Source organism: Halyomorpha halys, unplaced genomic scaffold (assembly GCF_000696795.3).
Source record: "Halyomorpha halys isolate HHAL.00 unplaced genomic scaffold, Hhal_1.1 Scaffold207.1, whole genome shotgun sequence".
NCBI classification, from domain to species: Eukaryota; Metazoa; Arthropoda; class Insecta; order Hemiptera; family Pentatomidae; genus Halyomorpha; species Halyomorpha halys.
In genome coordinates, this window is record NW_027104696.1 from 181,606 (window position 1) to 205,101 (window position 23,496).

Here is a 23,496-nt window from a genome sequence, read left to right on the forward strand (position 1 = left end):
AGGCACAATCAGGTGTTACTGATGGTCTCCACTCATTACATTACTAGGACCAACCTACCACCACTACCCGAGGAAATTCTAAATCAACAGTTCGTGGTGCAGCTCGATGAACTCATCCGAACTCCAATATTTTAACCCATATACACTACCTAATTCCTACTTAGATAAGAACGGTAGGGGGACATGAAAACTACAAGATCGCTCCAACCAAAAACAATAACCACAACTAGAGCTGCTAACAAAGCTATAAACCAGCTACATCACTCTAGACACCGTCCTCACAGGAAGGGAGTACTGTAGCGACACCGCTATCAAGTGGTCTATACTGCAACTAGTACAGCCACCAAAAGTGTTACGATCCAACATGACAAAGCCTAACTGCCACAACGTGCACTACTGCAATCATCGCACAAACATCATACTTAGATATATGTATTATTTCTTTTATATATTTTAATGTCACACATTTAAAAACCATATAATATAATGAAATATGTATTATTAGAAGCAATAAATATTATAATAGAATCTTCTAATCCACTAATGACGAACGTTTTACACGTAGCTGGAGTTTATTAGCCCAGAGAGTTGACTAGGTAAATATTGGAAGACCTCAATACGAATTTCCCTTTCGGTGAATTCTTCTTAGGAGGCAGTGAGTAATAATCCACCTAGTGGATCAGTATGTTCTAGCGCTATTTTGGGAAATGTGTATACATCTTTTATTTCTCTCTGTTTTCTCGACATCTCTCCTCCTTCCTAAACCTTGCTACCTTGTTTTAGGACCAATGGCTCGTATTCATCGGACTTGTCTAGCTCGTTGCGACTGCAGACTCGAACCTTGCAAACTGTGAATATATCGAACCGTTTGCAATGGTTTGGTAACAGTCGAGGAGGTTACCAGCTAGCCACTGTTTTTGGTGTTATGTTGTGTTTGTTATGTTCTTTGTTCTCACTACAGTAAGAACGTTTTATGTTATTTAACCGTAAATAATAAAAACAGTAAGAACAGTGAAAACATTTTATTTGTGTACACCACCCTCGCGTTCAACATGGTTTAGAGTACCTCACATCGTCAATTGGAGTCAGAACCATCTAACATAACCACCTCGATAATTGGTGACCAACAGCCCAACTTTTAGTCCTTCCTGAAGAGGTGAGGCCGATGTGATTAAAAAGGCAGCTCGACGTGTAAACCCGGCGTGAAGAATCCCGACGACGAACAGTCGTCATTCAACCCTTCTGTTGTAGAATAATGAACTGATGTATATTACATGATTTGAAACAATCTATTTACACCCAATTAATGCAATTTCAAAATGAACTGTAGTAGTTGGTGGTTTGCTTTTGGCACGCTGCAGCATGTAGTCGCATCACATCTCCCAGATTGTGAGAGCGTGAGTCTCATTGTATTTGCAGTGTTAAAAAGAATTTTTTTTAAATTTAATAAGTATTATAACTCTCGCGTATTGTATATTTATTTGTTTAAAGTGTGAATTTGTTAATTTCTGAATAAAAGGGGGGGGATAATATAGTAAACTAAAAAAATAAATCATTAGATATAATTGCTTTTTGGGTGAAATGAATGCCGTTGGTTGTTCCTATCTCAGGTATTCGGCAGGGAATCAAGATTTACTAGAATACTGCACGGTGGTAGAGTACATACCCCTCCACCACTTAAGTATATTACTTCAATATTTTTATTTAATGAGGTTGTTTCTATCTCTTTTTTTTAGCTCTCTCCTTCCTATCCTTCACTCAAACCGAGGGACCTTCCCATCTGAAATGATTCTCTCCTATATTTCAGACTTAGACATCTCCTCCTCATCTGATATCTTTTCTCCTGAATTTTAGATTTTTCAAAGTTTCATTTCCTCATCTGAAATTCTCACCACGATTCCTGAAGTCATCTCATATAATCTCCCCGCTCTTGCAATCAGCTCAAAACTTCCGCAGTTTAGAAAATGTGGTAAGACTTTATACAAAGTACTATACAAAAATATTTATACAAAGAGGAAGTACAAAATTAAACACTTTTGAACGAAGCAATATATTTATTTGAAACAATATACCAATGGTGAAAAGTTATTGAAAAAACTTATTAAAAATTTTAAAACCTAGTACCACACACGTACCTCATCCTGGACTACCTCCACTATCCAAAGCTCGTTCCTACTCAACCCATGGGGCCCCATTTACCTCTAACCTCCACCAGACCAGCTGTGTTAACACAAACTGTGTTCATGGGTTTGTATTTCACGGTATTGCTCCCTATTAAAGCCCATTTGAAGTTCGTTATTGTTTTTGGATATCCGCCTATCTAAGTAAGGTAAGCAAGCTCTTAAGCTTCAAATTATCATTACCGCACGTCAGCAATTCTCATTACCACTGCAATATTATTGTTAGTTACTTAGCCGCAGACCTTGAATCGTATGCTGAATGTTTTCAAAAGTAGACAGATGTGACTTATAGAAATAGGATTAGGATTGAATTGAAAGACTGATCTACATGACTATTATAAGGCCTATCTGGACATACGGAGTTGAGCTTTGGGGCTCCACTAAACCATCAAATTCCTCCAGAATCCAATCCTTACAGTCCAAAACCCTTCATAAAATCCTTAATGCTCCTTAATTTGTCACAAATCAAGTCATCCATCAGGACCTCAATGTTCCATATGTTGCCGATTTGGCCAGAACCAGATACCGTTCCTTCCACAATAAACTTCTCAACCACCCAAATCCACTTATTTCTAACCTGGCTTCTCCTTCATTACCTAATAATCCTCCTAGGCGTCTGAAAAGAAGATGGCCCCGAGATCTTCTCCTCTAGAAATGTTATTGGAGTTCTATCAGTGGGTAGATTCTCCACATGTTTTTATCATGTCACTATCTCACCTACAGCAAATTTACTTGTTGTATATATGTAAATTATTTAAAAAAAAAAAAAAAGGATTGAATTGATATATCAATATTTTTAATCGAGAGTTATTCGATATTATAAATTAATACCATGGAATGATATCTAGTTTTTCAAAGGAAAATATACATATTATGATCTTGTAATAAAAATTATCTTTAAATTCAAACTATAAGTAATACAATTTTTAATTTTTAGTAGCTTTTGGTTACCCAACATTAAAAATAATTTTTTGCATAGGTTTTAAGCCTTCCTCTACGTCAAGGCAAGTAACTGTTGAGGAGGTATTTTTTTCTCTTTTTTTATTTTTTAACAGAAAATGTAATTAATTCTATTTTTTCTCCTTAGATTTTTCTTATATACTTTTTAAATTATATAATTAATTTATTTAGTCTTATTAAAAATTGGTTTGGAAAATTATTTATAGGCTTTCTTCCTCTTATGCCATTGCTAGCGTCCAGGAGCCTCTATCCAGCGCAACCACTCCTCTTCATATACGTAACTCCAGGACATATACTCGTGGTCCCCTCCCTGTAGGTCGAGCCTCCGATGCCCAGCTGCTCTCTTATACTCTCATTCCGAAAGGGACCCTTCCAAGCCTTCGCAACAAATCTACGTAGAAAACTCATTTCTGCAGCTGTTATAGTGCAACTAGTATGCCTGCCTAACATGGTCCAACTTACTCTACCATAGAGCATCTTGGTCTTCTTATCTACTTTGCGGTGACCGATGATACTACTAGTAATCTCGTAATATACCTGATTTGCTTTCTTTGAATGTTTTATTCTCCACACGGATGATTATCCCAGTGCTAGAAGCCCTGTATCCTCGGGACAACTGGCTTTCTGAATATTTATATCCCCTCAGGACCAAAGGTGACTGGACTATACACCCAGTAATTGGTTAGTACTTTATTTATTTTTTTAAAGTTCATAATTTTTTTTAACTTTAATTCAATTTGTCTCCACCTGATATTGCGAAAATTGTGTTGTTTATTCATTTATTTTCCTGAAAAAATGTGAAGGTGATTATTTTTTTTTACCTTTTACTAGGTTTTTATTTGTTCATCTACGTTCGGCAGGTATGCACTTTTCCACGGCTATTTCAAATTAGGATTTGGAATCTAAAAAGGTTGTAGGGAGAGGGACCAAGTGATTGGACCACAACTCACCAGAGCGCTCCACCTCGAGCCTCACCGAAGCTCTCAAATTTACTTATTACTTCATTTTGTAAATAACACGTTGTAATTTTTGTATATTAATAATTTCTGTACATAATACTTAGCAATATCTGTGCAATGAATAATAAATTATAACAATGCAATGCACGAACCTATCTCAAGCAGACATGTACCGACCGCTTCTCGGTCACAGCCGCATGGACTAGACCTATAAATAAGGGACTCAAAATCCCCCAAATCGATCGTAGATCCACATCCTTCCCTGGGTCTAGTCATGGCACAGGTGGCGTATACACTGCTTGAGATAGAGAAGTTTATTGCCAATCTATGCTCGCAAAAGCTGTTTTTCTGTACGTTCACCTAAGACAATGGCCTATATCCTCTCCTTCTCTCCAGCAATCTTAGTCCGTCCGCTTCATCTCGGCAACTAAGATTGTAACCTAATTCCTAACGGTTACACTGGTCCGTCCGCTTCATCTCGGCAACCAGTGTAATTTCCCGTCTCTCCCCGGCTCTAGTCCGTCCGCTTCATCTCGGCAACTAGAGCTGCACCTAGCCTTATCAGCTTACTGGTCCGTCCGCTTCATCTCGGCAACTAGAACTGTTACTCTGCCTGAGACTCTCTTACCCAGACCTCCTCTACCTGCGTCAGTTTCCAGGGCTCATCCTCTGGCACGGCCGTTCCTAACTTATAATGAATACGCCTTGTCGTGGGCCTTCTGTAAAGAGATATCAGGCTGGAGAAATCGCCGACCCCGACAAGGTGATTTGATCCCTATTTTAAGTTACTTATTGTTCTTTATGATTCTGTGTTTGACATGAAAAAATGGGGAATTTTTGAAGAATTTGAGTTTCACTCAATCTAAATTTTGGCCTGAAAAATTAAACCTTTTTTTATTAATCGCTCAACCTCTATATCTCTAATAATAGTAGTGAACATATTTATTCTTGTGCCGCCTATTGATGAAAATTCCATAGATATGTTATTTTGTACACGTATTTCCATTTTTAAACATTCTAGACCATTTAAATTATTGAAATATTAGGGGGAAGGGGAGGTACTAATAGGACCATTTCAAACATCAGATGGGGGGAGGGCGAACGTCGCTTCGTCAGAGAAGTGACACCTTTGGAATTAGTACTGAACTTCGATTATTAAAGATAATAATAAATCTTATGATTACTAAACAAATTAATCTGGAGCATATTGTCTTAAAGGAATAGAATTTTCGCTTTGAACAGCCCTGACGAGGCCCTGCAAAGTGGGGCGAAATATCGGACATTAAAATAGTTATAAACTATTTGTTCTTTTATTGACCGCACCCTGCCCATCTTCTTATATATAAATTAATATTGTGTGACATTATATTCCCGACATCAACAGATTAAATCATATAATTTCCTGATTGTAACTTTTTCTTTCTGTACTCTTTTTTTCTTTGTCCCCCCTTTTAATGTAAATTTACTGACGACTCTTTATTGCTTTCTTTGATTGCTTTGATAGTTTGTATTTTAAAGAGCAAAACTAAGAATTAATGATTTATAATTTACATAATTCAGTGGTAGTTTGCTTTTAAATGTACTGATAATTAATATTAATTATATATTAATTGTTAAGTTATAATCTGTTTACGATATTAAGCAATGGAATAAATATATATTTTTTATAGTGTTACAATTATATTGATATGCTAGGTAACACTGAATCAGCACTGTACTTTCTCTGTGTTTATCATTTCGTCAATGCTTCTATTGACTAAAACTATCTGTGATCGAATTTATTCTTATTTTTTAGTTCTATATCTACGGTTGTAATAGAGATCGTGTCTTTATCTTGGATTATGTGTAGTGAATGATTTTCAGAATGGTATTTTCATTACTTATTTCCCTGTCTTTAATGTTTTTATTATAGCTTATTTTGACCAGTTTTGAATAAAATATGTTAGTGGAATATGTTTTTGTTATAAAGAGAGTATTTGTTTGATTTTCAGAATCTTTTTGAAGAAGTGGCTCCTAGGAAAATTGATAACAAAAGAGAGATGACAGAGCGAGAAGTAATAATTGGTAAAGCTGCTGTCCAGAAATGGATGCAAAAATTTGAAGAAGGTGTTCTTGCTGGTGCTCACTTTCGAGAGCACTGGAGAATTTGGGTTCCTAGAGTTTTTATCCCTGAACAAAATACCAATTGCTTGGAATGGACAATAAAAGATCATATTGCCCAACCTGTTCTCATTGAATCATTAGAAGAATTCATCTGTCATTCTTCTGACTTTTTAAAGTATTTATCAACTTATGATTATCCTCCTTCAGTCTGTGGTAAAGTTTTTAAAATGGGTGAACCCACTTACAATTGCCGAGAATGTGGTATGGACTTGACGTGTGTTCTTTGTGTGAACTGTTTTAAGCAATCAGCACATAAAAATCATAAGTATAAAATGGGTACATCAGGTGGTGGTGGGTGCTGTGATTGTGGAGATACTGAAGCTTGGAAAAGTGATCCTTATTGTGAAACACACCTTGCTGGAGTTAATAACCAGTATGCCGATTCAGTTCAATTCCCTCAAGATCTAATTGATCGAGCTAGTTGTGTATTTACTGCTGTTCTCCAATATTGCTATGAAATATTGACTTTAGAGCACTCTCCTGGATTACCAGGTAACTTAAAACTCAAAGAGGATGAGGAATTGCAGTATTTTAAAGAAGAAGAAGATCTACAGTATTATGTTGATTCAGATTTATATTGTACTGTTTTATACAATGATGAGACACATACATTTGAACAAGTAGTCAATACCTTAGCTCGTGTTATTAAATGTTCACAGAGAGATGCTCTTGATTTTGTTACTAATATAGATCGAGAAGGTAGAGCAGTTGTTAAATGTTCGACTTTTCAACATTGCAATGAATTGAAAATTGACATTGAAAAATTTACATCAAGGCATGGTTCACGTCCTGTCAAAGTTCTAGTAGTGCACTCACATGTTATTGCACATCAAATGTTTGCTTTAAGACTATTAACATGGTTACAAAAATTAACTACAATATCAAAGGGTTTTAGGAAAATTTTTACATCTGTTGCATTAAATGTACCCAACTGTGCAGAGCCGGAATATCAAAACAAGAGTCACTCGCTTGCATCAGTTGTAGAAGGAATTCTTCTTCGTGATTCACTTTTATGGAAATCAGCTCGGTTACATTGGCATAGACTTTTTATATCTGGTATGTTTATGGAGTATGAGAATAAAAAAGCTTTTGCAAAAATATTCACAAATCACTATGGAACAGTTCTAAAAGATTTTATCAGAGATGATCATGATCATTCATTTTCTATAGCTTCTCTCTCTATTCAAATGTTTACAGTTCCTACCTTGGCTCAGTATCTGATAGCACATGAAGATGTTCTATTTATTTTGCTCAATACTTTTATTTCTGAATGTTCCAGGAAATGTAATAAAGCTGGTAAATTAGAATTTGATAGAGCTACATCAGGTGGCCCATTCAAAAGAGCAATTTATATACTGTATGATTTAAGGCATTTACTTGGTTCTCCTCCTCAAGTTTGGACAGATGAATTACGAAAAGGATTTTTACAAGGTGTTTCTTTGATATTAACTCTATTAACTTATATGCAAGAAATGGATTCAGTGACAAGACAGGTAGGTCAGCATATGGAATATGAACCTGAATGGGAGTCTGCATTCAATTTACATATTAAGCTTGCTCCAGTTATAACATTAATTCTTAAATGGTGCTCTACAGACCAAACTGTTCTAATTAAAGCTTACCGATTAACTTTGAAGAAATTATTTGAGAATCCTAGTTTTGATCTTCATCAAGTTGTAGAAGTTAAGGAATTGGCTGACCATAGTGCATTATGCCATCAATATGATGTATCAACACAACCTGTATCTATTCATTTACCTTTATCTAGATTTTTAGCAGGGCTGTATTTGCATTTGGAAAAGTTTGGTTTATCATTTTATTCCCCTGAGTTCTATTCGCTCACAAGACAGACCCCTCAACAAATTATTGAACCCGTGCTCCGTACTCAAGTTATGATAGCTCAGGTTCATGCTGGTATGTGGAGGAGGAATGGTTATTCTTTATCAAATCAGATTTATTTTTATCACAATGTTAAGTGTAGAGGAGAAATGCTTGATAAAGATATAGTTTTATTGCAATTTGGGGCATCATTGATTGAAAGTAATGAATTTTTGATTCATATTTTAAATAAATTTGGGCTTCTGAATTGGGCTAGCACAGATTTTGAAACTAATTCTATTAAAAATCCTGAAGAAGATGGAATGAAGCCTACTGTTAATATGGTTGAGGAATTTTTGTCACTGTTAATTACCATAATCGGAGAACGTTATGTACCAGGAGTTGGTAAAGTTTCAGCTGATGACTGTATTAAAAATGAAATTATTCATCAGCTTTTTATTAAACCTTTGTCTCACTCGGAACTAAATAAAACATTACCTGATGATGTCAATCATGAAACTGGGATGGAAAATGTTATTGATGCTGTAGCAACTTTTAAAAAGCCTGGTCAAGGTTCTGGCAAAGGCGTTTATTCAGTAAAACCTGAATTTATCAATAAATACAATGTTTTCTTCTATCATTACACCAAAGAAGAGTTATCTAAATCGGAAGAAGAGCAAAGGAAGCAAAGGAAAGCATTATATGGGTATGAATGCTGTCCACCACCTGTTTTACCTTGTCTTAACCCTTCCTTTAACTTAGTAGCTAATCTCCTACAGTGTGATGTTATGTTGCATATAATGAAGATAGTACTTGAAAGAAGCTTAAATCTTAGGTCTAGAAGTTTTTCTGAAGCTCAACTTCATAAAGTTCTACATTTGATAGGCTATGCACTACAAGAGCAAGAGCAACAATATTATGTTTTTATGAACTTCACCAAAAGAGCTGAAAAATGGAATTTAGAGTACTATCTTGAAGAACTTTATAGCAGCCAACGGGTGGAAGCTCACAAAGATTTGATTCAGTGGACATTAAATAAGTACAGAGCTGTTGCAAGACCAGTAAAAGAAAGTGATATGGAAGATGATACTCCAACACCTCTTCAAACAAAAATTGCTGATGAACAGCAAGAAAAACTTTTTCGTGCAAAACTTGCAGCAGAAAGGCGTGCAGCAATAATGGCTCAAATGGCTGCCCTTCAACAGAATTTCATGAAAGATAATGCTGCTTTATTTCAGAAACACGCTGGGCTTGTAAATGATAAGTCTGACCAAGCAAATGGATCTGATATAGCATTTTGTGAAACTTTGGAAAATAGTTTTCCCATAGCTTTAGGTCCTAATCAGTCTCCAAAAATTGTCAATGAACGTACTTTCACTTGTATTCTTTGTCAAGAAGATCAAGTAATAAGACCAAAAGGCCCTGCTATGGTACTTGCTGCTTTTGTGCAGAAATCGACTGTACTTGTTAGAAATCGAAATGAAAAACCTAGTTGTAATCAGGTATTAAGTTCTAATTTGGGCCCGGCTCCACATGTAAGTACTTGTGGGCATGTGATGCATAGTGCATGTTGGAAGAAGTATATTGAAACCATTTTATCTAAAGAGAACAGGCGTCCTTATCGGTTAAGACAGCCAACTTCATTTGACATTGAAAGAAATGAATATTTATGTCCGCTGTGTGAATGCTTAAATAATACTGTTTTACCTGTAATGCCTCATTTAGCTACTTTATGCAATAGGAATTGTAATATAATGGATAAATTATCTTTTAGCAATTGGTATGAGGCATCATTGATTGGAATTAAACGAAAGGATGAAAAATATGACATTATTACAAAACATGAAAGTGGTACTTCAAAAGGTATTACTGCCTTACCTAAGGAAGGAAAAGTGAAGGAAATAAAGAATGAATCAGTTAAACAAAGCAATTCTGAGAGTACCCTTCCAAGAACAGTAGCAGGAGCTGATGAAGATTATGAAAGTTCTGCTTCTACAAGTGATGAAGAGGTATACACCTTCACAAATATGGATGGATCTGTTGAAAGTTCTGTCTCTATTAAAGTGTTGAGTTGTCCTGGACCACAAGCAAATTCTAGTGAAGCTACCGAATCAACTGAGGGAGAACTGTCTGATGATTTAATAGAAATGATTAATTTATTTACAGATGTAGCCACTGAACATGGTATTGACAGCATGGTAATTACAGCTCATGATAACCCTTTGGCAACATGGCGGGCTTGTGCTTATACTATTCATTCATTGGAATGGCTGCTTCGATACATGAACAAGCCTCTTTTAGGAGATTTCACTTCAAGACAACAAGATGGTTTAGAAAATTTAATACGTTCTTCTGGTGTCCTTGGGATTGTTAAAAAAGAAAAACAATGTATAAACAGAGCTGGGGTTGATTTACTTGGTATGCTATTTAATTATCATGAAGCTCACTCCTCAGTTCTTGATTGGGACTGTTTTGGTTTACTCGTTCCTTTAACGGTAACTATGCCTAGTATGTATTTTCCTGATCCAATACCAGTACCCCTTGGTACTACTTTAGAAATGCACTCATTTAAAATGGTATTGTTGTCACATTTTGCACAAACAATCATTTGCACCGACATGAGTGAATTTGTTAGCCTCGATTGTGATGTAACGTCAGAAGATACTGCTTGTTTAATTGAAATTGTTAGAACTTTCAAAGATTGCTCTGGTATAAATACAACTGAAATATGGTCCCTTTTAAAGAATTTATCTAAATCGTTCCTGAGATGTTGTGCAATTTTTTATCATTTTCTGACTGGAGTAGCAGCTCCCCAAGTATTGAAGGAAGTTGGTGGCGATACCTTTGAAAATATTATGCATTATTTAGGAATGCCAGCAAGTTGCAAAGAATTATTGGATAGTCCTTGTGTATTATCTATTTTTAGAAAATGGGCAGAACACCCAGATTGTCAGGAACTTAGATATCAAGTAAATCTTCGCAACATGATACCCTTAAATGAATTAGTTGAGTTACCGGATGATTATAGTGAGCTTATAAATACAGTATCTCTCTTTACTTGTCCTAATAGTGATAAAGAAGATTCTAGGAATCCAACAATGTGTCTAATATGTGGAGAAATGTTATGCTCACAAACATACTGTTGCCAAACTGAATTGCATAAGACATTGGTAAGATTTTTATATTATATGTGCTATTATGTTAATGATAATGCGACCTTAGTCCCTAAACCTCCTAACTACATTTTTTTATCTTAAGTAAACATTTGGGTGAATCTTGAAGTTTGGTACATTTATTATCTGTTGCTGGTTTTAGGAACCAAAAAAAAAAAAAAGGTTAGCCTAGTGATTTATAAAATCAATCTTTTGGTTATGTTGATAGGTGTTAACCTACCAACAAACAATCGATGCATCAAATTTCAAGATTCATTCAGAACTTCATTTCAGCCAAAAAAATTAAAAGAATACTGATGAGGTATATTTTTTAAATTATGAAGATAATTTAAAAAAAAATCATTGAGTTCCTCTCAAATGTATACTTGTACTTATATTATGATATAAAATTTACATATACTGAAAGAAAACACAAGCTGTCATTGAATATCTATCAATGTCAGTAGACATGATATCCTTATTAAAGAGGCTGTCTATTGCCTCGTTTCCTAACATCTATCAGTTCAGTTACTCTATGACAGATCCACCTGTTTTTTCATTTATTTGAATAATGATAGTTAAATATATTAGACGTAGTAATTGATACTCCAAGAAATTGTTCAGTCCCTATGTTTTTTCAAAATAAATTAAACTCTTGAACAGTTGGAAGTATTAATTGATTCATTTTGAATTACAAAAAAAAAAAAAAAAAATAAGGTGATGATGCGTTATACAGTAATATTTTGTCTCCGCTTTGTTTTTTGTATGGCCTTAGCTATGAACGAGATAATGATGCATTTTAAAATAAAAAATAAAGCAACTATTATTCCTTTTAACTTGCATCATCAGTTTAAAAATCAGCAAACTGCATTATTGATACTTATAATGTCTTACTTTCCAAAAAAAAAAGACTATTTACTATTACTTCAAACCAAAAAATACTTATTAAAATAAGAAGAGATAGGCATTCTTTATTTTAATTCCTCTTAGAAAAATAAATAAGTTAAATGATTATTTTGTTACTTCATCTTCATCTATTTTAGGTTGGAGCCTGTACTAATCACACATATTATTGTGGAGCTGGTGCTGGTATTTTTCTTCGTGTCAGAGAATGTGAAATTTTATTACTTGCTAGTCCCAATAGAGGCTGCTTTATGGCTCCTCCATATCTGGATGACTACGGGGAAGCTGATCAAGGATTGCGAAGAGGAAATCCTTTGCATCTCTGTAAAGATCGCTACCGTAAACTGCAGTTACTGTGGCTTTCTCATAGTATACAAGAAGAAATTGCTAGAGCCATTGAATCCTCTCAAAGTATAATAAATACACAATGGCAACATCTTTAATGAAATTGTTATTGTTCTTGATTTTGAGGTTTCACAAGCTTTTTGAACCAATTTAGTACTATATATTTTATTAACTACTCATTCATTTTGTGTTGAGGAAGTAAAACATGCTGTTAAAAGTTTTTTGAGTAATAAATTATATTTTTCCACCGTATATTGCTTTTATGGATACAAGAAATTATTGGCTTTATAATACCATTAACATAATACTTAGTAATAAATAATAATACTAAAATTATAGAATAAAACTAAAAAATAATTCTTTTCAATGTAGAGCACACTCCACTTTAATTTTCTCAATGCAGACCTTTATAATTTAGGATCTGCCTTCTGACCTTGCCTCCATGTACCATTTATTGTCATTTAGCCACCTAAATACAAAAAGTTGGATTCGAGACAATTTACCCGCTACATTTCTTCTGTAATTTGTGTTTTAATCTTTGCTATAGGTTCTCATTCCCTAAAGAATCTTGTCTTTCCCTTCTCATTTTAGTAACAGGGCCTGCTCAATAGCTTGTCAAGAGGAGTGAAATGCTGTACTAAATGTTTTAGTTGAGAGGAATGTTATTCCAAATAAAACAATTTTGTCTACTATTTTACTACACTGTTGCTAACAAAGCCCTTTAGTTGGAAAAAGACCTCATTGAATTTTATAAATCAGTTGTTGATTTCTCGATTTATTTTTTCAACCTGGCTGATAACTGTGGTTAGGTATTTATATTTGAGGTATTATTATAGGTACTGACTCGTTGCATGTAATTTCAGAAACCTGTCATAGTTGCTGAACTTGGCTCGTATAAAATTGTATTGTCAGGCTTTATTTAATCATTTCATCCCTCCAGTCAGTATCTGCTCTATTGATATTTTCAGGAAAAACTGCAATAGGATTATGTTATCAGCAAAAGTGATACATTTCCTAAATACAGGGAATAGGTTTAATTGTACATTTGTTTGGCACTGATTTCAATATTACCAGCAGTCTGCATTTAAAATGTATTGAATTAATCTCCATTTCAGTTAAATATTAACTTAAAATATCTTGATTACTAATTCAGAAGTTGGTTTCTTCTAAATTTTAGTAATCAATGTTGAAAATATTTATATAAAATGGAGATGTTCTGAGAATAATCACATTTAGTGGATGCAGTATTCAGTTGGATTTTTACCTTAAGTATTAAATATATATGAGTATTTTCTTAACTGAACATTAAAAGCAATAATGCATTTTTTATTTCAAGACTTTTTTATTAAAAACAAGATTCCTCAATATCATTGTAGCTAATCAAATGTATCAATTGAGAATCATAATAATTGATAGGAAGAATTTTAATGGTATAAATTACATCTAATAAAGCTTGTGGATACCTCGATTATGTACAGATTATTATTACAGGCCCATATACTTAAAATATATTTTACTACCTAAAAACCAATCACTGATTACTTCAAATTCAAAGCATTTTTAAATTAAATTCTTTATTCAGGGCATAAATTATTAATGAGGTGTTAATTGATCAATTTTCTCAGTTTTTATAAAGTGTTATGACAGTATATTATTTTTACTCAGATAAATTATTCATTTAATTCACTTTGTTTCAGTTTTAATTTTGGTTGAATTATGACCTACTAACATGTCTTGGCCGTCCAATGGGTTACAGGATATTGTTTTAACTGCTTTGAAAAATATGTTTATTAACCATTTGTGATGTTAGTGTGTCTTGAGCTTTTTTCTCTTGTTTATGTAGTGATTTTACTGTTAATCTTATTCTATTGTTATTGGTTTTCTTCAGTATTCATTCAATTAAAAACCACATTATGTTCTCTTATTCCTCATACTTTTGTATTATAATTTATTTAAGTTACAATCTTTCAATGTATTTATTTTTTTTAAATATGGGTTACAGTTTTTATCATCTTTTGTAAAAAAATTCTGTTATAGTTATTAATTATGAATGTAAGTGCTTGTTTGTGTATATATGTGTGTTTGTGAGTGTAGTTTTCTGTTTGATTTCTAATTTATCGGCATTGGTCCTTGTGTATACATATCTATGTTTGTTGTTGACCTATTCAATCTATAAAGTTTGTTATTACAGATTTTTATCATGTTACATAGTACACTTTTTTAAAAAAATAAGTTTCAATTAATAATTCATTTCCATAAACCATTGGGTGTGTGTGTGTGCGCTCGTGTTTGTGTGTATGTATGCATGTGTTCAAATCCACTTGTCTGTGAATGTTTTATGACAAGAGGTGTTAATAAACTTGGTATTAACAAAAATGGAATATTTGTTACGCCCATGAAAAGGTTTCTTTTGTTTGTTACTAAACTAACCTCTTTATAATGCATTTGTTAATTTTAGTTGCTGTTTTACAAATTATCTTAGGAAACTGCTTTAAAAAGCAGTTTTCTTGAAAACAAAATTTTGACTTTTATCATACTTAGCCATCTCTGTTTATATATATTTAGTTGTAGTGTTACTTCCAAATGCTCATAGTTCTTGTTCAAATTTCAGAATTAAGGGATATTATTTATACAACCTTTATTATCTAATGGGCAATACTTGTAATTTTTTTTCAAAGATAATAATGAGGCAATAATACTATAGACATTTTTTATCAAATTTGTTTTTTTCTTCATGTGGAATGTAATAACTGATAATTTTGAAAATCTAATTGTCTGTTTGCTGCTAATAATGATAATGATGATCCTAAAACAACATATTAACTTATTGTTTGAAAAGTAACTAAGTTGAGGTTATAACTGACAGTTAACCTGTTCAAGTATATCATTAATACCTCAAACTAGAACAAATTGTGATAGCAAAAACTTTCAATATATTTTATTTGGTTTAAACAAACAGTTTGACAGTGTCAGAAAGCCATGAATTCAAGGTCAATATATTTTAAACTTTTTAAAGAAAATCTTGATGGATTATTCATCTCTTTGATTTTTTGGTTTAATATAACAATTGGTAGGATGATAAAGGGGATAATATGTATAATAATTCTGCACCTATCCTCCGTTTTTACTGTAGTGAATATACAAATCCTTATAGTTATAAGATATTTGTGTTGTATCTTTTCTTAGCTCTTTGACTCCAATATTTGGATGTGAATATGTAAATATTGTGTATTTGGTTGAGGATTATGAGTTAATGTAATATTAACATCAAATATAACCATTCAACTTATCGAATTAAGATGGATGTAAGCTTAATGGATTAATTAAGATGCTCAGTCAGTAATTAGATATGTATTATGTTTCTGTTTGAATTATAATAATTAACAAGATAACTTTTTCTTGAATTACCTTTTTTGGCTGTTGAATTAAGTCCACAAAAAATGATGCAACTTATATATTAGTATTTAACTTAGCTTTTTAAGAAATATGTAAAATTGAAATTACAGTAGATAGCCGGATTATTTCATTACTGACTGTTGTTATAAGGAGAGAAAATATTGTTCAAATTAAATCAATTGTATGAATTGTGTGATTGGATCTAGTTTGATGTGAACTGTGATAAATTTTGTGGAATATTTTTGTTTCAATATTAATAAAAATGTTAATATGTAGATAAATTATTATATGTATAGATACATTTGTTTTAAAAACCTATTGCCTTCCTATCATCTTGTTTATATATATATTTTTCTCTTTAGGTGTATCTACCTTTTTCTTATTATTAATGTACATTGTTAATATTGAATTTTATAACTATAATTATTATAAATTTGTTCCAAATTTTTATATTTGTGTATGGCTGTGTGCTGTATCTGCGTGTATGTTTGTAACAAGTGTTTATATTAATATTCATGAAACCATGTAAACGTATTGTTACTATATAATGTTTAATAACATATGAAGGACTCTCTTAATAAAATAAAAATGTTTGTTTATGTATTCAACTGATATTTAATCTCCTACCTTTTCTTTCTTAAGCCAAATTGTATTAATGATACCTAATCAGGTTAGTCATAATATATGACTGATTTTGTTTTTTTTTTGCAATTGATTTTATTGATTGGCTTTGTTTTCAAATCCAATTAAGGTTAATACCACTTTAATCAGTAGACTATATTAAATAAATTTGTAAACAAAATGAGCTTGCCTTTCCTTCAGTTTTGTCTAGTATTTGGTTAAACAGCATGACACTTAAATCTGAAATATTGGAAATATTACACCATTCCCCTGTAGAAAGAACCTGTTAAGTGTACCGTGTCAAAGAAAAGGATATTTTTTTTAACTGAGTAGATAGTTCCATACAACAAATTACAAAACATCCATGTTCATACCAACTAGTCATATTCTCAGAATAGGCTGGGGCTGAGGAAAGTATTGAAGAATATCAATGTAATTTGAGATGGAATTATGTAAAATTTAGTCTAATATTTCCCGAACAGTAAACAATATAAACTAAAATTAAAAAAGAAAACAAAGGTGTTCATTTTTAAAGAAATAAAAATTACACTTGAGGTATTATTCATTAACTTTACATTGATTTTTAAGAAATCCACTATTTATATGACCATCAGAAGCTCTATAATATTTTGAGTGATCAGAAGAGCATTTCGCGAAAATGCAAAAGAAGTTAGTTAATCTTATAAGGATATTCATTTCCAACATATTTATTCAGTAATTATTATTATGAAAAGTATAAAGTTTCTTCAAGTCAAAAAATGAGGTGAATCTCTTTCCTCAGTTTAATTGAATTTAGCTCTAGAATACATAATTAATAACGTAATTTATATCAAAAAAAGGTTTCTAATTCTGGGTGCTAAAATACTTCCATTTGCTAATTATTGAGGGTTATTGTAAAAGTGCCATGTAATGTTAAATTAAAAACTAGTAAACATAAATACAAATATTTATTTAATTAAATTAAAAAAACTTAGTGGAAAATCCACACCCAGAGTCAACCCTGATAAAGTCCTGAAATTCAGGCCAAAACGTTAGCACGAATAAAATAAGATACTATTATTTGTGATTATTATTACTCTACTGACTGCCACCCAGACCATTGTTTCCTCACATTGAGTTGACAGTCAACAATAAACACATCATTTTAAATTAAATACATTTTCAATAATACAACAATATACAATCATTCAATAAGCTTGTATCCAATTCTCTTGATGTGTATCAGCAAAACATATTCTGCTTATTCTTCCCTAATATGTTTTTATACAATTTTAGAATTGTTCTATTTTTTAATCATATGAAACATTACATTATACCTACTAATGTAGCTCCATCATTATTGTTTTTTAATTGCTTTTTCCATTCAAAAGAAGCAAGAGGTGGTGGCAATGTGTTGCACTAGTGAAGTTAGTACGTAAATTTAGGATAAATACAATATTCTTTTTCATTAAAAAATTACAATTTTTTGTTATACACTGTTGACAGCACATTATATAAGTAATTATTTACTGATGAAATGGTAACTCTTTACGCAGTTTATCAACGATTAGCTTTTCTTCTTCAAATTCTAACACACAGTTTTTCCAGTCTGCTTTTTTTCCAGATTGCTTGAATAACTCTTCTTTCACCAATGCCTCTCTGAAAATATAAATAAATAAACATAAATAGCCAAAAGGTTTGTAGTTTTGAATTATTTGATCATAAAATTACATTAACATTAAAAATAACAACAAATTAGTAAACTAATATTTTCTTTTAATAAATCAAAAAACACCATGATACAAAGAGATGTGATTTGAAAAATATATTGATATAAAAATACATTTATTTAATGGTTATATAAAATTAATTCCAAACTAATTTTAAAATTAGAAATTGGTCTGATGAGAAGCCTTTTGTGTTCTTTCAAATAATCAAGGAGGAATATAATCATAATGGAGGTTAGGAACTATCAACACTGATGAATCACAGTGGAGATTATTTAGCTTGAAAAAAATTTAAAAAAACTTGTCTGAATTAACAAGGTTAGAAATACATTCAAATGATATTTAGTACTAAATAATTCAAAAACACTATCCAAATTATAGTCTCAAAACATTTATTTCATTTACACGTCCAACGTTTCGGCCATCTTCAGGGACAATCTACTACAAAAAGTTTCCATTATATGTATGATCCTACAATCAATTCAATTATTTAACATTATTATTTATAATTTACCTTACCTTAATTTACTATGAGACATATCATTTAACCATTGTTAAATTAATTAATTTGGATAGTGTTTTTGAATTATTTAGTATAAAATATTGCCAGTCTCAAGAAAGAATTTTAAGATTATAAATGATATTTAGTGTTCGATTATAACAAATAGAACAGCTTTGTTTGTCAGAGGTGTTGCAAACTCAAACCAACATCATTGATATCATTTGTAGAATATGAAAAAATAAACTTACAAAAGACAATTATTTGACTGAATTATCAGCCATACAGTTTATTGGTCAGCAATCCAACTTATTTTAACCCGTAGGATGACAGGTGGGCCTGAGGGACATTTAAGTTTTCTTAAACAATTTATATTTTTAGGCTGTACAATCTTATTCCATATAAATAAATGCACTATACTGAATGTACAACATGATATAAAAAACAGACAAATAATTGTTACTGGGTTCGACACACCTGCCTGTTAGGTTGTTGGTTAAAGGAAGGTTCTTTTTCTTCAACTTGTAATTAATATGTATGATTTAACTGCAGTATAACCTCAATAAACTGACCTCGATGAGATTAAAATCCTGATTTCAGGGCCTTCCCTTCCTGATCACTATCTTCATCTATTAAGTATGACTACACCACCAACAGTAAATTCTTCATGTTCATATTTTATATTTTACATAATCTCAAAAGCTTCCTGTAAAGTAGTAGAATTAGTTCTATTATTTTCTGAGGTTCTTCCGAATTTTCTTCTGATCTTTTCAAAGCAGCAGATATATCTTTATCATTTAATTTCTCTGACCTATGGCTATTTTCAATTTTTTTTTTTTTCTAAATTCTTCCAAAGTTAAACTCCTGGGTTTCACAGTCTCACTATAGGTAATTTTTTTAGGAAGGGGATGCATATTTTTCATAGATTTTGTTTTTTCCCTTTCCACTCCACCTGCCTAATCGAGGTCATTATTCTTAAATTGCACTGTTAGATCCAAGACCAGAGCTGCAAGTGCAGTCTTAGGGAGTCCTCCTTGGACTCCATGCAGGTGTTCATAATTAATATTAAGTTTCAAGGCGTTGGCCCATTCTGACCCCAAAAGTGCATGCTTTCTGCACACATATAGCTTTCAAGGTCTTTTGAAATGGCAAATACCAAAGCCCTTCCACCAGCAATTAGCCCATTCTTCAAACGTTTAGTGACTGACAAAGTAGATCTTCTGACATGGCTTGAATGAGCAAGAGTTGATTAATTTATCAAGGTTGTTGTTAAGTTTCGTCACTGCCTCCTTATTAAATACCAGCTCTCCCAAGAATGTGCATCCCAGATATTTTATGATGCCATATACTTTTACAGTTTGGATGGCATCTTCATTCTCAAGGGAGAGTTGATGGCAACTCTCCTTTGTTCATGACACCCACACTTTTTTGAGATTTTATAGCCTGACCAAAACCTACCCCCCTCTCTCCCCCTCCCCCCCCCGAGCAATCTTTGGACACTATTGATAATCCTTTCAGCAGAACCTCCCCCCCATCACACACTGAGACAACCAGATCCTCCATGAGGCTTGTGAAAACAACACTCACTTGGTCACTTAAGTTATATCAAAATTTATTTGAAAAGTCTTAATCACAGAGCTCACAATATAGATGATGAATGGCTAAATTTAATAGCGAAGACGACAAGAGTCCATCCTGAAATACTTCTCGCAATGCACTAAAGGGGTGGTAGGACATTAAGGTTCTAGTATATAACCCCCCTTCAACATATCTGCAATAGGCTTAATGATGTTTGATACATCAAAATATTTTACTGTGCGGATCATCTATCATACATCAAGCCCTGGATACGTGTTCAATAATGTTGATTTAATAGTTTTTTTTCCATTTCTAATGGGCATTTCTTAGGAGCAATGGAATTCATAATGTATTCAACAACTTTTTTCCTCCTGTTGTAATAATTATATTGAACTAACTTGAACTGGTAATGCTCCTGCCAATGGGTCTTCTCTACCTTATTGGCTCTCTGTGGATTTGATACCTTTTCAGCACCCTTGTTGGCCATATCTACCCAATTCTTTGTTCTCATTATGTAGAAATTAATGGCAATCACTCTTAAAAGTGAGGTCAGAGATCAGACAAACCTTATCATTGATCTCAGGAGGAGGATCTTGTTCGCCCTGTTCTTTATCATCTGTCAAGCTTGTCTGTGATAACATAGGCAATCTTGGCAATACATCATCAATTGACAATGTTTTGCCTGATACTAATCCTTTCTATTCCTTTCACTCAACCTTGATGAACTATTTTTCAGTATCTCCACAGATATCAGTGGCCACCACTGCTTCCTGAACAGGGCCCCCCAATCTCAAAATATAATAAATCTAAAAATCAATAAATATGGAGAAAATAAAATAAAATACTAAAACAATTGGTTAAAAATATACACATATGATAAGAACAAAATAAGAATTAGTTAATAAATATTTATGTCAATAGATTAAAAATATGTACAAATATTAAGAATATACAAGTAACTTACATAAAAAATAAAATAAGTTAAAATGGTATGAATAAATTATAAAGTGGTTAAAAATATGTAAGTCAGTAGGTTAAAAAAAATATATACAAATGATAAAAACATACAATAAATTAAGAAATATAGAATAGATTAAACGTATATATAAATATTAAGATTATAAAAATAAGTTAAGAATATAAAACAAGCTAAAACTGTATGAATTAATTAATTAATCGTTAAAAATATGTAATTCAGTAGGTTAATAAAAATATATATTAATATATTAAAATTAAAATCTGCACCGCTACAACCCATGAAGGGCCAGGGGTTCAGTACTTTGTGTAAGGAAGTGCTGTTACTAAACCAATGGTTGTGCAAGGAGGTGATTTGGTCAGAATATATATTAACAATATATAATTAATAGATCGATTCCTCTTTGATGTAAGACGAATAATAAAAATATAATAACTTTCAATCTTTGATATATAAAAAAAAAAATACAAAGGAAAGTAAAGTAAATAAATAAAATAAAATGTTAACGTGCATAAAAACCTGTTTTAAAATACATCATCTGATTGAATGTTAAAAGAACAGAAAAAAAACAAACAAAATTAAATGAAGTGAAAATAAATGAAGATAATAATTGTAAGTATATAAATAAATCAGACTTAGGTGAGTAAAGTCGATATTGGATGACCTTGACTTCTGCCAGCAGAAACCTCGAAGTGGGGTCTTGCAAGTTTGTACCTTACTGCTAATTGATGGTAAATATCTTTGATTGATTTTAACCACAGTTCTGAAATCACAATCTAGCTTTTCATAACACTCAAATGCTGATTTTCAACTTAAATGGATGTAAAAAAACTCGATCATATATGAGGGCAATGTGGACTCGATGTGTCTTTATCACCAGCCAGAACAGAAACATATTTATAAAACTATATATGTAGATAAAAACAGTGATGAATAATGAACATGTAAATACAAGAAAAAACAAGGAGTAAAAATAAAAAATGAGACAAACAAGATGATTAAATGTAGATAAAAGGAAAAAAATAACTATCATAAACAAGAAACTACATCAATATGGAAAGAAAGAAGAGTTCAGGATGACCTTCAGGGATGTAAGGATACTTTGAAGGAAATTATTACAGCATTATTTTAAATTTTTGTGAGGTTAATGCAATTTCATTTAAATGTGATTCCTTCAACATTAAAATAGCACTTAAAGATGGTCAGCAACCAAGAGGAATTTTATGAACTTAAGTTATATTATTCATACACAAGAGAAACTTAAGTAATATACCAGTCATAAATTATCAACACCTAGTTATTTTAGTAAACAGTACAAAAATAGATGAATTCTTAGATTATTATTTTATGAATTGATCAGTATGGTAATTGTAATCTTATTTTTTAAATGAACCTTAACACTGATATTAAGTTGAAATAAATGTTTAATTGATAGAATAACCAACCTGCCAAAATTTAATGGAAAATCTGACTGTGGTGAAATTTCACAAAATAATTCTTCATCATGATTAAGCTCCACATGAAAATACTCAATACCCGATGAATTTTTTTGTAGAACATCATCTTTAGTAGAGTAAGCACTTAAACCAAGCCCAATTTCTGCAGCTCTCTCCTTAAAAATACAAAAAGATTAAAGCAACTTTATTAGTAATAATAATAAGGTTTAAGTAAATCCAAAGATTCGGTGCCAACACCATTACAATTGTCTACCACACCTTTGTACACTGAACCCTTTCAAAATTGGACCAAACATAATCCTCCCACTTAACCTTAGATTAGTAGGTTGAGATATTCCTTTAATTTAAGCACCCATACAGAACAGTAGAAAAGTCAGTAATAATAATCTGATAAATTTTAATAATCCGTTTTAAGGATAGGAGTCTTGAACTAACAAGAAGAGGATACTACATACATCTCCTAGATTTTGATGAAACAATTTTAGGTGAATATAGGCCTTAAAATGTTATCCATGTGAGAATATTGGGAGCTAGTGCTCAGGAAAGTTTTGATTGAAGTGTTTCTAGTCCTGTTTACGATAGAAAAATGAATTCGAAAATACATAAGCCATCAAAACATTCAACGGTGATTATCAAACAACAGACAATTTTCATGTCCCGCGAAAATGAAAAGGTTTTCAAGCACCAAAAGACATTAATTTTAGTTATAAAATCACCTATACCATCTTGGAGAACATTTATTTCTACTTGCCCATGAGTAATTCAATTCTCATTGTCGTAACT

At 32.0% G+C, this 23,496-nt stretch overlaps 2 protein-coding genes across 6 annotated transcripts in view; one reads left to right on the forward strand and one right to left on the reverse strand.

Annotated features, from left to right (window-relative positions):
* Window positions 1–5,787: 5,787 nt before the first annotated feature.
* On the forward strand, window positions 5,788–16,479 carry Ubr1 (Ubr1 ubiquitin ligase). Its single transcript, XM_014418681.2, has 3 exons — window positions 5,788–5,966; window positions 6,091–11,250; window positions 12,276–16,479. The coding sequence occupies exons 1-3, from the start codon at window positions 5,952–5,954 to the stop codon at window positions 12,576–12,578; spliced, it is 5,478 nt and encodes a 1,825-aa protein (XP_014274167.1). The 5' UTR covers window positions 5,788–5,951; the 3' UTR covers window positions 12,579–16,479.
* Window positions 16,480–17,404: 925 nt separating this feature from the next.
* Window positions 17,405–23,496, reverse strand: part of LOC106679492 (CWF19-like protein 1) — a 38,946-nt gene continuing 32,854 nt past the window's right edge. For all 5 annotated transcript variants that reach the window (XM_014418683.3, XM_024362084.2, XM_014418684.3 and 2 more), the window contains 2 exons: window positions 22,702–22,868; window positions 17,405–18,135 (listed from right to left, as the gene is read on the reverse strand). In XM_014418683.3, coding sequence (XP_014274169.1) covers window positions 18,003–18,135; window positions 22,702–22,868 — 300 coding nt within the window. In that variant the 3' untranslated portion in view covers window positions 17,405–18,002. The remainder of the gene's footprint in view (window positions 18,136–22,701; window positions 22,869–23,496) is intronic.

What these genes read in the sequence shown, in the direction of transcription:
- Ubr1 (XM_014418681.2), top strand. An exon ending in CTGAATTGCATAAGACATTG is followed by an intron (nt 11,251 to 12,275) that starts GTAAGATTTTTA and finishes CATCTATTTTAG; the next exon opens with GTTGGAGCCTGTACTAATCA.